Here is a 13766-nt window from a genome sequence, read left to right as displayed (position 1 = left end):
GCTTTCTTGTGACTTCCCCTGTGATTATGTGTGTGAAGAGTCTTGGGTAACTACAGTGCTGCTTGATTGAAAGCAAGGCGAAGACCTAATCTTTTCATTAATTACTCTGACTTCTACCAGCCTCAGGTTGGCTTTTTATTTGTAAATGTGGTATTTTTCTCGGATTAAGTTAGATAATCCTTTCAAGTTGTCTACTAATGGTTTTCATAGCAGTCTCTCCTACTTAGTCTCCTCAGCAAACCTGCTAGGTAGGTATTTTATTCCATTACAGAGGAGAACACTGACATGTAACGAAAGCTCATTTGCTTTCAAAAGACTCACAGATGGCCCAGGAACAGGGCCTAGATATTCAAAAGCCCATGTTCTTCCTATCTTTGTGTTGATAAGTTCATGCTTTACGTGATGTGTGTTACAGTTTGGGTTTCAAATATAACCCAATGGCTCATGTGTTGTAAGCTTGGTCCCTAGAATGGTGTTTTAGAGACGTGGTAATGCCTTTAAAAGCTGTGCTTATTGGAAGGTCTGTAGGTCATTGACATACCCTCCAAGGGAATTCTTGGACCCTGATTCCCGTCTTTCTTCCCATTTAATTCCTGGCCATGCAGTGAGTGTTTTTGCCCCTCCACAAAGCTCTCATCAGGATGTGCTATAGGACCACAAAGCTAAAGCCACAGAGCCATCAATTGCATGGATTGAAACTTGTAAATTGTGAGGCCAAGCAACCTTTTTCTCTTCAAGTGTCTTATCTCAAGTATTTTTATAGTGAGGAAAAGCTAACCCGTTCCATTTTCAGCCTTCAGAAATATTAGTCTGTATGATCTTTAAAAGAACTTTACAAATCAGGGAATTTCAGATTCTCAGCCTTTGTATAAGGCAATCATATCCAACAACAGTAAGGTCACATGCCTGCAAACCAGCAACTGCCTGAAGCGATGTAACATCTTTCCCTGTTAGAGGCCTCTTGCCCTATCAACTTAATCTATTACTCTTGACATGTCCTCACATTCCTGATAACTACTTGGCCTCACAAGGCCTCTGAGTTTCCAACTTAACTAACTTCTTTTTTTTCCATATGTTTTTTATTGTAATTAATAGAAGGGTTACATTATATTCACCAGATAGAAGATGCATTACTTCACAAACATTGATACCCTTTCTCATGTCTTGGTCCTCATTTCCCTCACCCGACCCCTGCCCCTCATCTTGTTTTCCCCCCTTCCCTATCTTATTTCAAATAACCAAATACGCATATATACAATATATCAGATAACAAGGTGAAATACTATAACAATGTGAGATAACCAAGAGACAGCAAAAGAGATGAGAGATAACATAGTACATTAAGGACAACAATCACTCATTATATGACTTTTGTTTCTATATCCTAGAGGTCCTTTCATTTAGCCTCATACTATATGGCCTTATGTATTTAGGTTTTGTTCTATTATAAATCTCTGCTAGGAGAGCCCAAGGTTTCTACCGATTATGACAAATGAGGGAAACCATTGAGCCTATGTTCCTTTGAGTCTGGCTTACTTTACCTAATATGATTTTTTCTAAGTCTTTCCATTTCCTTAACAATGGGATGATGTCGTTCTTTCTGACAGCAGCATAGAATTCCATTGTGTACAAATACCATATCTTGTTGATCCACTCATCAACTGAGGGGCATCTGGATTGGTTCCATATCTTTGCTATGGTAAATAGTGCTGCAATGAACATCATTGTGCTAGTGGATGTAGTATGTCCTTGTGTCTGGACAATTGGGTCAATGCCAAGTAGTGGAATTGCTGGGTCATAGGGGAGCTCTATGTTTAGTCTTTTGAGGAAATTCCATACTGCTTTCCATAGTGGTTGAATGAGTTTGCACTCTCACCTACAGTGTAGTAGAGATCCCTTCTGGCCACATCTCCCCAAGCATCTGCCAACTTAACTAAGTTCTATGCTATGTTGAGAGCAGAAGAAAATGGTAATACATAGTGCAATGGATTTCAGTATATACTTTCCTGGAATGGACTCAAAGTTTAGACTTCACAGGGTTAATGCAATTTGTTGTGATTTTTTTTTAAACAGTGGCAGCCCTATTCTGTTAGTAGCTTTCCATAACAAAGAAGAAAATTCCTGAGAGAGTTGACATTAAAGGAATAAATATTCATGTAGGCTCTGGTTTCAGAGGTTTCTGTCCATGGTTAATGGGTCCTGTCATTTGGTCCAGTGATAGCATAGCACATCATTGCAATTGAGTGTATGTCAGAGGAAACTGTTCATCTCATGGCAGCCAGGAACCAGAGAGGAAGAGAGAGGAGGGGCAAAAGAAACAATATCCTCTTCTAGGGCACAACCTAAAAGATCTCTCTCCCTCCCACATGTTACCACTACCCGAATTTCTGTCTCTCAGAAGCACCACAGCTTATCAAACATATCTTCAGCAAATGGCTTTTGTGACATATTTGAAAACCAACCCATTACACCATTGGAGATTCATATATCCCTTGCTCTCACAACATACAGTGACATTTTCTTCAGCCTTTTCAAGTCAGCCTGGGAAGAAAAGATGAGAATGAGCTTTCCTGTTCATGTGAGCACTTACTCCCTATGCATCTTTTGTACACACTAGCAGTGTTTAGGCAGGCTTTGAAGGCAAGCTGCCAAAGATGTCATATGTAGCAGGAAGGTAAAAGAAATGATTCTTACCTTGGCCATCTTTACTTTTGGGTTTTGAATGTGGCTTGCCTCTATTCTGATGTGTCTGATTCCTTGTTGTGTTTTAATGTCTGTCTTTGACTCCTGTCTAGTCTGCTGGTTTCTATTAATCCTCTTTTGGACTGGATCCCATTCTGGGCTGTCAATCCCTCTTTCCTTGTGGTATACCTTTTAATGGCATGTCTAAATACTGTAACTCAGTAGAGAAAGGAAACGATAGCTCAGAAGACTAAATTTTGGCTAATGCATATGTAACAGAATTTCCAACTGGTTAATGCTAACTTTAAAAATTATGCCGTATTATCTCATATTCAGTTTCGTACATAGTGGGTTTAAGGGACAGAGACAGCAATCAATCAATGTCTACAAAATGTAAGCAAATTTCACCTATTCATTATTTTATCACATGGCATTTCTTATGTGATCTCACCAATTAAAAATTATTTGACATATGAAAAGAAAGGAAGAAAGGTGAACTATTTCATTTAAATTATATTGATAGTTTTTTTTACCTAAATTAAGGGTGCTCCCACTTAAAAAGACATGTCATTTTTCCCCTCTTCCATTGTGGTGCTTGAACTCAGTGCCTGAGTATTTTCCCTGTATTCAAGGCTAGTCTTCTACTACTTGAACCACAGTGCCATTTCTGGTTTTTGAATGGTCAATTGGATATAAAAGTCTCAGGGGGACTTTTCTGCCCTGGCTACTTCCAATGGCCATCCTCAGATTTCAGCTTCTTGAGTTGTCGGATTATAGGTGTGAGCCCCTAGTGTAATGCATGACATGTCTTTAGGCGGACAAGAATGATCATTGGGCCGGGAGTTTGGCTTAGTGGTAGAGTACTTGCCTAGCATGCACAAAGACCCATGTTCGATTCCTCAGTACCACATACATAGCTGGCAGTGGTGTTGTGGCTCAAGTGGTAGAGCACTAGCCTTGAGAAAGTCCCAAAGGACAGTACCCAGGCCCTGAGTTCAAGGCCCAGGACTGGCAAAAAAAAAAAAAGAAATCATTTATTGCATGCGTTTAATGTACTAAGATACGTCATGAAACCTGTTAATAAAAATCCCTTAAAACAGTAAGGAGTAAGAGTGAAAGCAAATATATTTATATTGCAATGTTTTCCCTTCAGCAACCATCAACTGACCTTGAATTTGACCGCGTGGTGATTTATACCACTTGCCTTCGAGTGGTAAGGACAACCTTTGAACGATGTGAACTGGTTAGAAAGATTTTCCAAAACCACCGAGTGAAATTTGAAGAGAAAAACATAGCTCTGAATGGTGAATATGGAAAAGAGTTAGATGAGCGATGTCGGCGTGTCTCTGAAGCTCCTTCCCTCCCTGTGGTGTTTATTGATGGCCATTATCTGGGGGTAAGTATGTTGCTAAGGAAAATCTTTTTTCTCCCCCAATTAGTGTCAGGCACCTATAAACCTGGTTTGGGATGTAGCTTAGCAGCAGAGCACATGCCTAGCACGTACAAACACCACCTCCTACCCCCCTCCATACACACAAAAGGAGGAAAATCTGTAAAACTATATAGCAAGAAGACTTGCAACATAACTACTAAGACACCTGTTATCTTTTAAAGCTCAGAATCAAGGTGACTGGAGCATTGATTTTCATCCCAAACAATGAACTGCTATGGTACTCATCCCTGCAAAAAAAAAAAAACCAGTGAGATAAAATCAGCATGAAATTGCCTTTTTATCAAAAGACATCCATTTGGAAATTGCTATGTCCTCTTGAGTTTTGCATTGTGAAGACTGGCATGTGGAACTGCTTTTCTGGTGCAAATAAAAAAAGAAAAAAAGGAAGCTTTAAGGTGCACATATATGATATTTCTCAATACCCTACTCTTGAAACACCTTCTCTCCTACCTGATGAACCTAAGGTACCCTGAAAGGAAGGCAATAGAAAATGGAGCCTGAGCCAGAATTTTGTCTACTGATTGTTTAAAATGATGCTTTGTTTATGTGAGACATAAATTCAGTTTTACAGTCAGCAGAGAGAACTCCCAATACAGCAACAAAATGTCTAGTTTGCTTCTCTTTGAATAAGGGCGTTAGCATAATTGACCCCATTGGTCTATGGATACACTTTGGTAAGAAGCCTAAGGAGAGGGCATTTGAAAAGGTGAGAATTAAAGGTCCTGGAATACCAGTCTGCCTGGCTGCCTGCCTACACAATCACTAATTACAACAGAAAGAGACAGTCAAGCTGCAAGAGGCCACTTCGACCTTTGTTTATTTAGTTTTGATCTGTTCCTACCTTTAGCTTTGGGGGTCAGTCAGAAATCCCTATTGGAAGAGGCTCTTATTTGTATCAGGAAATCTATATTGTAGTGTGTTGCCTACAGTCACTGCTGTTAGAGGTAGCCAGTTATCCAAGAGAAAGATAAATGCTAAGAAGACATGATGCCACAGATAGAATGAATGCTGTGTGATCTTGCTTTTAGGCAGAGCTTGGCACAGATTACATTTTTCAAGCAGTGGAATTTGAAGAATTGATCATCTTTCTAGTATGTTTAAATGTATATTCCCAGTTTTTGGAAAGCTACTACATTGCCAGTAGAGTAACAAAAGTAATATTAGTAACATTATACTGCATTCTTAGCTTTATACATGCCCTTCTCATCATATCCTCTATATTGCCTTTGGAAGTAGCTCTTCTCTGGCATCCTGCCGAAGAGGCAAACTCTGAACTTCCCCGTTTCAAATTTCTGTACTCATCCTTATCACATGACAGCCTTGCCTTCCTCCTCTGTAAAATGAGCATAAAAATAGAGCTTAGTTCTATTGGGTTCTCAAGAAAAACTAGTAGCTACTCTTTTTGTATTTAATTGTTGGGGGTAACACATAGAGGGGTTATAGTTACATTTGTCAGGTAGTTGAGTAAATTACTTCTTGAACACTGATAGCCCTTCTCAAGTTTTTGTCCCACTTTCCCTCTCCCATCCCCTCCCAATCATCTTTCTATTTCTGTTTTTCGAAAAGTAAACATTCATTCTGTTAGTCCAAGTAAAGTAGCTGGCTGTTGGGCAGGGCCAGGACTCAGATTTTTCTGATATTCCAAACCCTTACTTCTTGCATTTCACATTCAAGAAAGGGGTTTTCGATATTTGTTGATACAATGTCAGCACCTAGAAAATGAAACGGCACAAAGGAAGTGCTGAAATAAATGTGTGTTAACTATGCTGTATTGCTTCCTCACTTTCCTTCTTTCCCTCATCTTTTTCTATGAAAGAAGGATTTGATAAATTCCATTGCTCCAGGGAATAATAAAAAATTAAAAAAAACATTTTATCTATTTATTTTAAAAATTTTATTGTCAGGATAATGTATAGAGGGGTTACAGTTACATTCGTTACCTTCCCATGTTTTTGTCCCTGTTTCCCTCCCCCACTCCCTCCTAATCATCTTGTTTCCTCCCCTTCCTGTCCCTATTTCAAATAAACTTACATGCATTATACCAGGTAACAAGGTCAAATACAGTACCAACAGGGAGATCATATCTTAATAATAGTATGAACACTCGACTTTAGCTTGGCAAATTGTCTGACAATGTAACCTACTGCATGATCTGAATTCCACGAGACCACACAATTGCTAGCAATGGGAGAATCACTATGCAAGTCTAAAGCTGACCTCACCCATGCCACTGCTTCTGGACACTTCTGCTCCCACCCATAAGCTGAATGATTTATTCTTTTCCTACATCTGGGACAATGCAAATGACACAAATGTGAAAGACAATGCTAACCTTATTATCTGGTATAGTGTACATTCGTTTATTTGTTTATTTGAAATAGGAAAGGGAAGGGAGGAAAACAAGATGAGGTAAGGGAGTGGGCGAAGGGAAATCGGGACAAAAACATGAGAAGAGGTAGCAATGTGTGTGAAGTAATGCGCCCCCTATCTGGCAAATATAACTGTAACCCTTCTATTAATTACATTAAAAAAAGACAATGCAAAATCTCTGTGTCTTTCAGAGAGACTGAAGCAGAGAGCTGTAGACCAAGAGGCTTCATTCCCCATTGCTTTTTCTCCATGATGATTTTATTTATACAGCACAGCTCAGGAGAGGAAGCATTATACCAGTATATCCACTCTGCTTCTGTGGGCTCAAATTAATGCTCCAGACCTGGAGAGAATCCTTTGTACTTACAAAGGGACAATTACTTCCAAACCTGTAATTCAACGTGGCAAAGTTTCCAAAACTTACATAACAAGTTCCCTCCTGCAATTACAATAGACCCTTTGTGGAGTTTTGAAGCCCAGTTGTCAGTGGAATACATGGCTGGCACCCCACAGTCTTCCTCTGTGTGATTCAGGAATCTGAAATGGAAGGATGCCCTCTGCTGGGTTTTGGCATGTGGTGAAACATAATTTTTAGGGAGGAAAATTAAGCTGATGTTGGTAGCTTCCCCAACCATCTGCGGGTGTTTTAGACTGTTCCATTTAGCTTAAAGAACAATAAAGGAGAAATAAGAATACAGACATGTGAATCATCAGTATAGTATGAACACGAAGGCCGGAGGCAGATGTAGGAATAGACAGAGAATGAGGCAATGGATGGAGGCAGATGGTGGGAGGCAGTGACATGGAACAGGGACTGCAGAAGAACATTGTGTGGCTCTGTCCTGTTCTGCCATCATCACCACTTAACCCAAGAGGATAGTGCTGCAGGAACAGAGTCATCTCCCCTCTTACAGTGGGAGAGGATGAGTTTAATGGGAAGAACAAAAGAATTAAGGAGGGCACTGTGTTTCTTTATCTGACTTTTCCCCTAGCCAAACTGAAATCTGAAAATGGAAGCAACAGGAAGTCAAGAGGATGCAATCTCTTAGTACTACCTTGGAAGACTCCATTGAGAGGAAGGGGGCAAATTCATCTTGGAATTGGCATAGGACAATTGTTTTGTTGTTTTGACATCAGAAAAATCTTCCCACAAAAAGAGTATGTCCTAATCTTTTAGACATAAATCATCTTAGTAGGAAATAGCTTTGGAGTATTGATGTTATCTTTTTCTGGATCAATCATAAAATTCTACAATGGAAATCTATAAAGTTCATGTGGAAATTGAACTATAAAACATATAATGGGGGCTGGCAGAGTGGCTCAAGTAGTAGAGCTGCAGCTTAGCAAGTTTGAGGCTCAGAGTTGAACCCCTAGTACTGGTGAAAACAAACATACAAACCATAAAATAAGTGGGGTTTTACTTAACAGAGAGAAGCATAGGTCTCTAATAAAAACTATTAGGCAAGCTTATAGTCAGGTATCATTGCTTGATATACTTAAAAATCTCTCTTATTTTATTTAAGAATGAAGGTTTGAGACATGATGGTAGTTGCCTGCAATTCTAGCTGTGTAGGAAGCATAGATAGATGGATCATGGCTCATCAGGTCCCCACAAAACTTCAAGACCCTCTATGAAACAACAAAAACAGAAAGGTTTGGAGTATATGTCCAGTATCAGGGCACCAGTCTAGCAAGGATGAGGCCCCGAGTTCAAATCAGTGCCAATTATTATTGAGAATAGCTAGTTTACAGCTAGACATGCAGACTCCAGGCCCATTTCTAGGATTCCTTATAACACTTAGCAGAAATGGGCCCCCCCATGGAAACTTCTGCCATAACAAAGAAGCGACCTACTGCAGCTCACTGCCTTTGTTGTATTTGTATCAGCAAAGAGGACCATTTGTTCATTGCTTTTCTTTCTATTTAACTCTAGCTGAAATTATAGTTTTCAGGGCAGGCATTTGGATCATGCTTGCTAAGTAAGTAACAAACTTTACAGAGAAGGAGTTTGGGAAAGGATCTTCATTTTCTTGCTCTCGTGTACAGCAAGACATTCTAGGAGAAAATCATATGAGCCAAATCACAAATTTACCAGGTGTGCTATTTTCACTTATCATTTTTTTAAAACTAAAGAATAATATTTCTCCTTAGTGCAGGCCTGTAATACTAGACCTTAGAAGGCTAAAGCAGGAGGGTAACTTGAGCCCAAGAATTCAGAACCAGCTTTGGCAATATAGTAAGATTATGCCCCAAATAAAATAAGATATAGTAAAATTTTTATTTTGGAATGTTGGTTGAGAGACTTGAACTCAAAGCCTGGAATTGTTTCTGAGTTTTATTTGCTATGCCACTTTGAGCCACACCTCCAACTTTCAATTCAATAAGTTTTGCCAGGTATGTACCCTCATGAATATTCCAATAGAGTCAATATGGCCATGTATCACATACTGATGTTTTGGTCTATGAGAGGAGCAATTACTACAGTGGTCCCTTAAGATTATTGTAAGACAAATGCCTAGCAACATTGTAGCATAAGTGCAAGCTACTCATCTGTTTGTGCTGAGGCCACTGTGAACAAAGTATTTTCCAGTTAAAAATATAGCAGATATAATAATGCATAATACAATAGCTGATGATAACTACTTATGCTACTTGTTTAATATTTACTATAGAATACTTTCTATCATTGTTTTAGAATGTACTTCTTTTATTTACATCTAAAAATAGTGTCAACTGGTGCTAGTGGCTCATGCTTGTAATCCTAGCTACTCAGGAAGTGAAGACCTGAAAATCATGGTTTGATCTGGGTCAGGGGAGTCTATAAGACTCTTACCTCCAATTAATACTCAAAAGCTGGAAATGGTGCTGCGGCTACAAGTGCAAGAGGGCTAGCCTTGAGCCAAAAAGGAGTTTAAGGATAGCTCCCTGAGATCAAACCCCATGATTAAGAAGGAAAAAAAAATGTCAACTGTAAAGCAACTTGAGAATGTTCTTCTGCAAGAGTTCCATCACTACCATACATGATGAAGGTGCCAGGAATCATTGCTCCTGAGCATGTCTTGTGGGACAAGATATGGGGGTGGTAGACAAAGGTCGTAAGTAATAAGTTAACGAAAGTGTTAAAAAGTTGAAAGAAAAGATAACTTGCAAAGAAGCTTATAGAATAAGAATATGCTTTTGTACAACTTCTGAATATATTATGTTTTAGTTATTACAGAAGAGCCAAAAAGGTTTAAACACATTACAGAGTTTATCAAGGAAGGAAGCTACAGTGAGTTAAAATCAACTCATGACTGAAGAAATACTTTCTACTAGTTTGTTATGAATTTGTGTTTTCTAAGTCTGCAGTCATGCCCGGTGATGTCTGTGGCCTTTCCATCCTGTCTCACTCTGCACTTACTTGCTGACACACTCAGAACAATGACTAGTCTTGTACACTCCCGGCATTGTAAATGCTAATGAAATGGGAGATGGTCTTTGAAAATCCAGTGGATGTCAAAGAGTGTAGCAAATCCTTTACAATCCTAGTCACACATGGCCGTCTCGATTCTTTAGCCATTCTAGAGCATCACAAGAAGTATCCTATGACACATGGGGACCACTTACCAAATCTTCACCTTCAACTTGACTCCATAAGTTTGTTTCACTGCCACATTTTGTCCTCAAGCATAATTCTTACAGAAGAAATGAAAGACTGCTGTTAACGCAATTTGTCTCATATTCTTGGGGTGCAGTCAATAGGATGACTTGAAAAAGTCATTCAACAGTGAATCCTAGGAAATGTGTTTTTGCATAATTCAATGATCACTTCTAAAACTTTGAGTCAGTTGAGAGAGAACTTTTAAGGGGGGGAGACATATGTAATTCTTCAGTTATAGACTAAGGTGCAACTTTATCTCCGTAGTTTCATTAGTTTATATTGTCTTTGTCATTTCACATATTTAAAGTCATTGTCATTTTAGTCAGGTACTTGGCCAATCTTAGTTTGTTGTTTTTTTTTTTGCCAGTCCTGTGCTTGAGCTCAGGGCCTGAGCACTGTCCTTGGACTTTCTCAAGGCTACAGCTCTACCACTTGAGCCTCAGCACCACTTCCGGCTTTTTTCTATGTATGTGGTACTGAGGAATCGAACCCGGCTCTTCATGCATGCTAGGCAAGCACTTTAACCACTAGGCCAACTCCCGGCCCCTGCCAATCTTAGTTTTACCTGGTGTAATTCTCTGTGTAGATCAGTAATCAACAGATATCTGATAGGTCCATTATTACTATTAGTGGTAGTAAAAGTAGTAGTGTTCTATTGGTCCCCGTAGTAGTAATATAGGAGTTTTACCTCAGGGCCTCTATCTTGATAGGCTGCTATGAAACAGCTGAGCTACAATTCTTGTGCTGTTTTTCACTGGTTATCTATCTATCTATCTATCTATCTGTTGATTTAATTTATTCATAGTAGAGTTTATAGGGTTTTGTTTTCTACTTGGGCCCTATTCCTGAGCTGCCATTCACCTAATTTTAATCTTCCTCTTGTAATGAGGATCACAGATGTGTGGCACCAATCTGGTGTCTCTCCACAGACATAAATGTGCCAGGGACTTTTCTGCCTGGTCACCTTGATTGAATAGTCTGGGGTAGCAGTTTGTGTGCCAATGCATTCAGCTATGGGTTGAGAAGGGGGCTGACAAACTTTTCTGCTTGGACAAAAGCAGAACTGTGATCCCCTCATTCTCAGACTTTGAAGTAGCTAGGATTATAGATGTGAGCCTCCAGTACCTAGCTGGTAGGTCCATTATTTAGTAATTCACACAACAACATGTGACAATCAGAGTCTTCAACCTGGCCTGTGATGTAGCCATAAATAATTGTATCTACTTCCAATTTGGTCTCAAGTCAAATGAGGATGTTTACCATACCACCTAATTAAGACATGAAGGAGATAATTTATTTATATTTTAATTTAAGTAATATAAGTCATTAACTATTCTCAGTCTGACTGAAGGGAATTTTTTTTGTCCATAATTCTTTTATAGTTTCTTATTTAGACCTAAAGATCTTTCCTTTTATTGTAAGATCTTCCTTTTAAATACTTGAAAATGAATATAAATAGATGAATTCAAATAAAAATAAAGCCAATGAGAGTTAATAGGATTTTAATAGGCATTCATTTTCAGTAAAACTGAAATCAGAGTCTCAATGAGGAAAAGCTTTGTTCTCATGAACATAGAGATGTTGGCCACCAGAGGGCTCTCACAATATTAGAAAACATATTACATACATAAGAAAATAAATATAGAAGAAATCATTCCTGATATAGCCTTCTTTGAAGCCCAATTGAAATGAAAGGTCTTAAATGTATAGATTATGAATAAACTTACAAATCAGGATTTCCTTTTAAGAAGAGAAAGAATTAAGAGGAAGTTTAAAATATTATTTATTATTTGGAGAATCTGATCCTGAACCAAATCATTGTTTTATTAACCATTAATTTACCTTTCAGCTAAAGAAAGGGTATATACATTCTCTCTGAGGATTTCTGGCCCTTATTTCTAAAACATCTAGTTTGTACCATGATGTTGTATATGACAAGTGAGAAAACATTGAACACAGGGTTTTGATAGTAAAGCCTCTGAGCCAAGTTAGAGGCTTCTTTATGCTGAGGCAGGATCAGGGTACAGTGCTGTGTTTTGTTTTCATTTTTAAAATCACTCCTTGGGCTTTTATTTTGAGGGAGCTTAGCTTAAGATGCCTCTCTTTCCAAAGGCAAAAAAAAATTAAGCTAAAGACCTGGCCATATGTTTGGTCCTCATGGTGTTTATTTTTCTGAGTTTGATTCAAAGAATGACTATAATAAATAAAATGGAGACAACCATCTGTCCCGCATCAGGCTCTGAAGTGCTGAGGCCAGGGATTTATTGTGAGTTTCTTGTTTGGGCCAGTATTTGTTGGCTCTAGGGGCTAAGCATGCCATCTCTGACTCACAGTGACCAATAGAGACAATAAACAGGCTGTGGTAAGAGCTTTCCTTCTCAGTGCCCTTGATGAGGAATGTGAGAGGGATTTCAGGCTGTCTTGTGGATGAAAATGGTGTCTTCTACTCTATACTTTCAATTGTTTGACATATGTTTTTCCCTTGGACGATTTATAGTGAACAAAACAGTTAAGTTGAACAGCTTGGGGAAATGCTAAGATTTTTCCAGCACTGTTGTATTATTTGAGTTTCTTCTGCACTTGGGCCCAAGTTGCTGATCTGGAGTGGGGCTGTTGGTCTCTACTCTGGGGGGACAGGTGAGCATGTTTCTCTTTGCATCCCCTTTAGAGACATCCTTTTAGGATTCCTAAGAACCTAGAAGAACCTAGCTGAAAAACCCACGTACTGAAACGTTGAATACCCACAATGCCTTGTTTTAAAGACCCAGTGATTCTGCATCTTCCATCCCCACAACCCCAGAGTTCCTGCCATCTATTCTCCAAATGTACAGAATATGTGTGCAGGATATGAACGCACAATGATATCACCGTAATAGGCGTGGCTTTTTGCGGTAGGTGCTAAATTAACAGTGATTACTGATCTCTACAAAATATCAGTGTCTAAAGATAAAAGTTTCAATTAGGCTCCTTATTTTTTGAATACTTTATATTATCTTTTTGTAGGTGTCCAAAGAAATTGCCACTCAATAAAGCGGTTTATGAATACGGTGCATCTTGAATACAGTTTATGAGTACTCAACGGGCTCCTCAAATGTCTCCCATTTTCTGGAGCTTGAAATGACCTGCCTGAGCTGGCTTCAGGCTTCTGATTTTCCCTCGAGTAATGCTGGAGTGGGTGGGAGAAGGTGAGCTGAAGGCCAGACGGTGTCTGGTGCCTGCCGGGTGTGCTTGCTGAGAATCTGGCCTCCACATTGTCTGTTGTGTTCTGTCCCTGGAGAAAAAATAGGACAAGACCTACATTTTCAGATTTTTACAAGTTGAAATGAGAAATAAATCAATTTCCTTCTGAAAGCACTGATGCAGAATGACACAGAAGCTTTGTCATTTCTCAGGCAAAAGGTACAATAAAACTGAAAATACCGTCTTGTGCTGAAGATTGGCAAGTTCAATTCAGTCTTTCTCTTCGGGGAAGGCAGGACTCAAGCTAAAGGTTATTCATAATAAATAGTGTTTCAAGGTCATTAAAATATGGTTCATACTACAATAAATTACTTGGTTGTAAGTTTACTTGGTTGTAAGTATAGTTTTGCCTTCCTCTTGTGTCAAGCATGTCAGGTTATC

General features: G+C 38.9%; 1 protein-coding gene across 1 annotated transcript in view; it reads left to right on the top strand.

The window, feature by feature from the left end:
• Nucleotides 1-13766, top strand: part of Grxcr1 (glutaredoxin and cysteine rich domain containing 1) — a 73300-nt gene that overhangs the window by 45579 nt on the left and 13955 nt on the right. The window contains exon 2 of the mRNA XM_090344080.1: nt 3836-4078. Coding sequence (XP_090200206.1) covers nt 3836-4078 — 243 coding nt within the window. The remainder of the gene's footprint in view (nt 1-3835; nt 4079-13766) is intronic.

The sequence above is a fragment of the Megascapheus bottae genome, chromosome 13, assembly GCF_031878675.1.
Source record: "Megascapheus bottae isolate mThoBot1 chromosome 13, mThoBot2.hap1, whole genome shotgun sequence".
Taxonomy (NCBI): domain Eukaryota; kingdom Metazoa; phylum Chordata; class Mammalia; order Rodentia; family Geomyidae; genus Megascapheus; species Megascapheus bottae.
The sequence above is the reverse complement of the archived record's forward strand: the minus strand, read 5'-3'. Positions and strand labels throughout refer to the sequence as shown.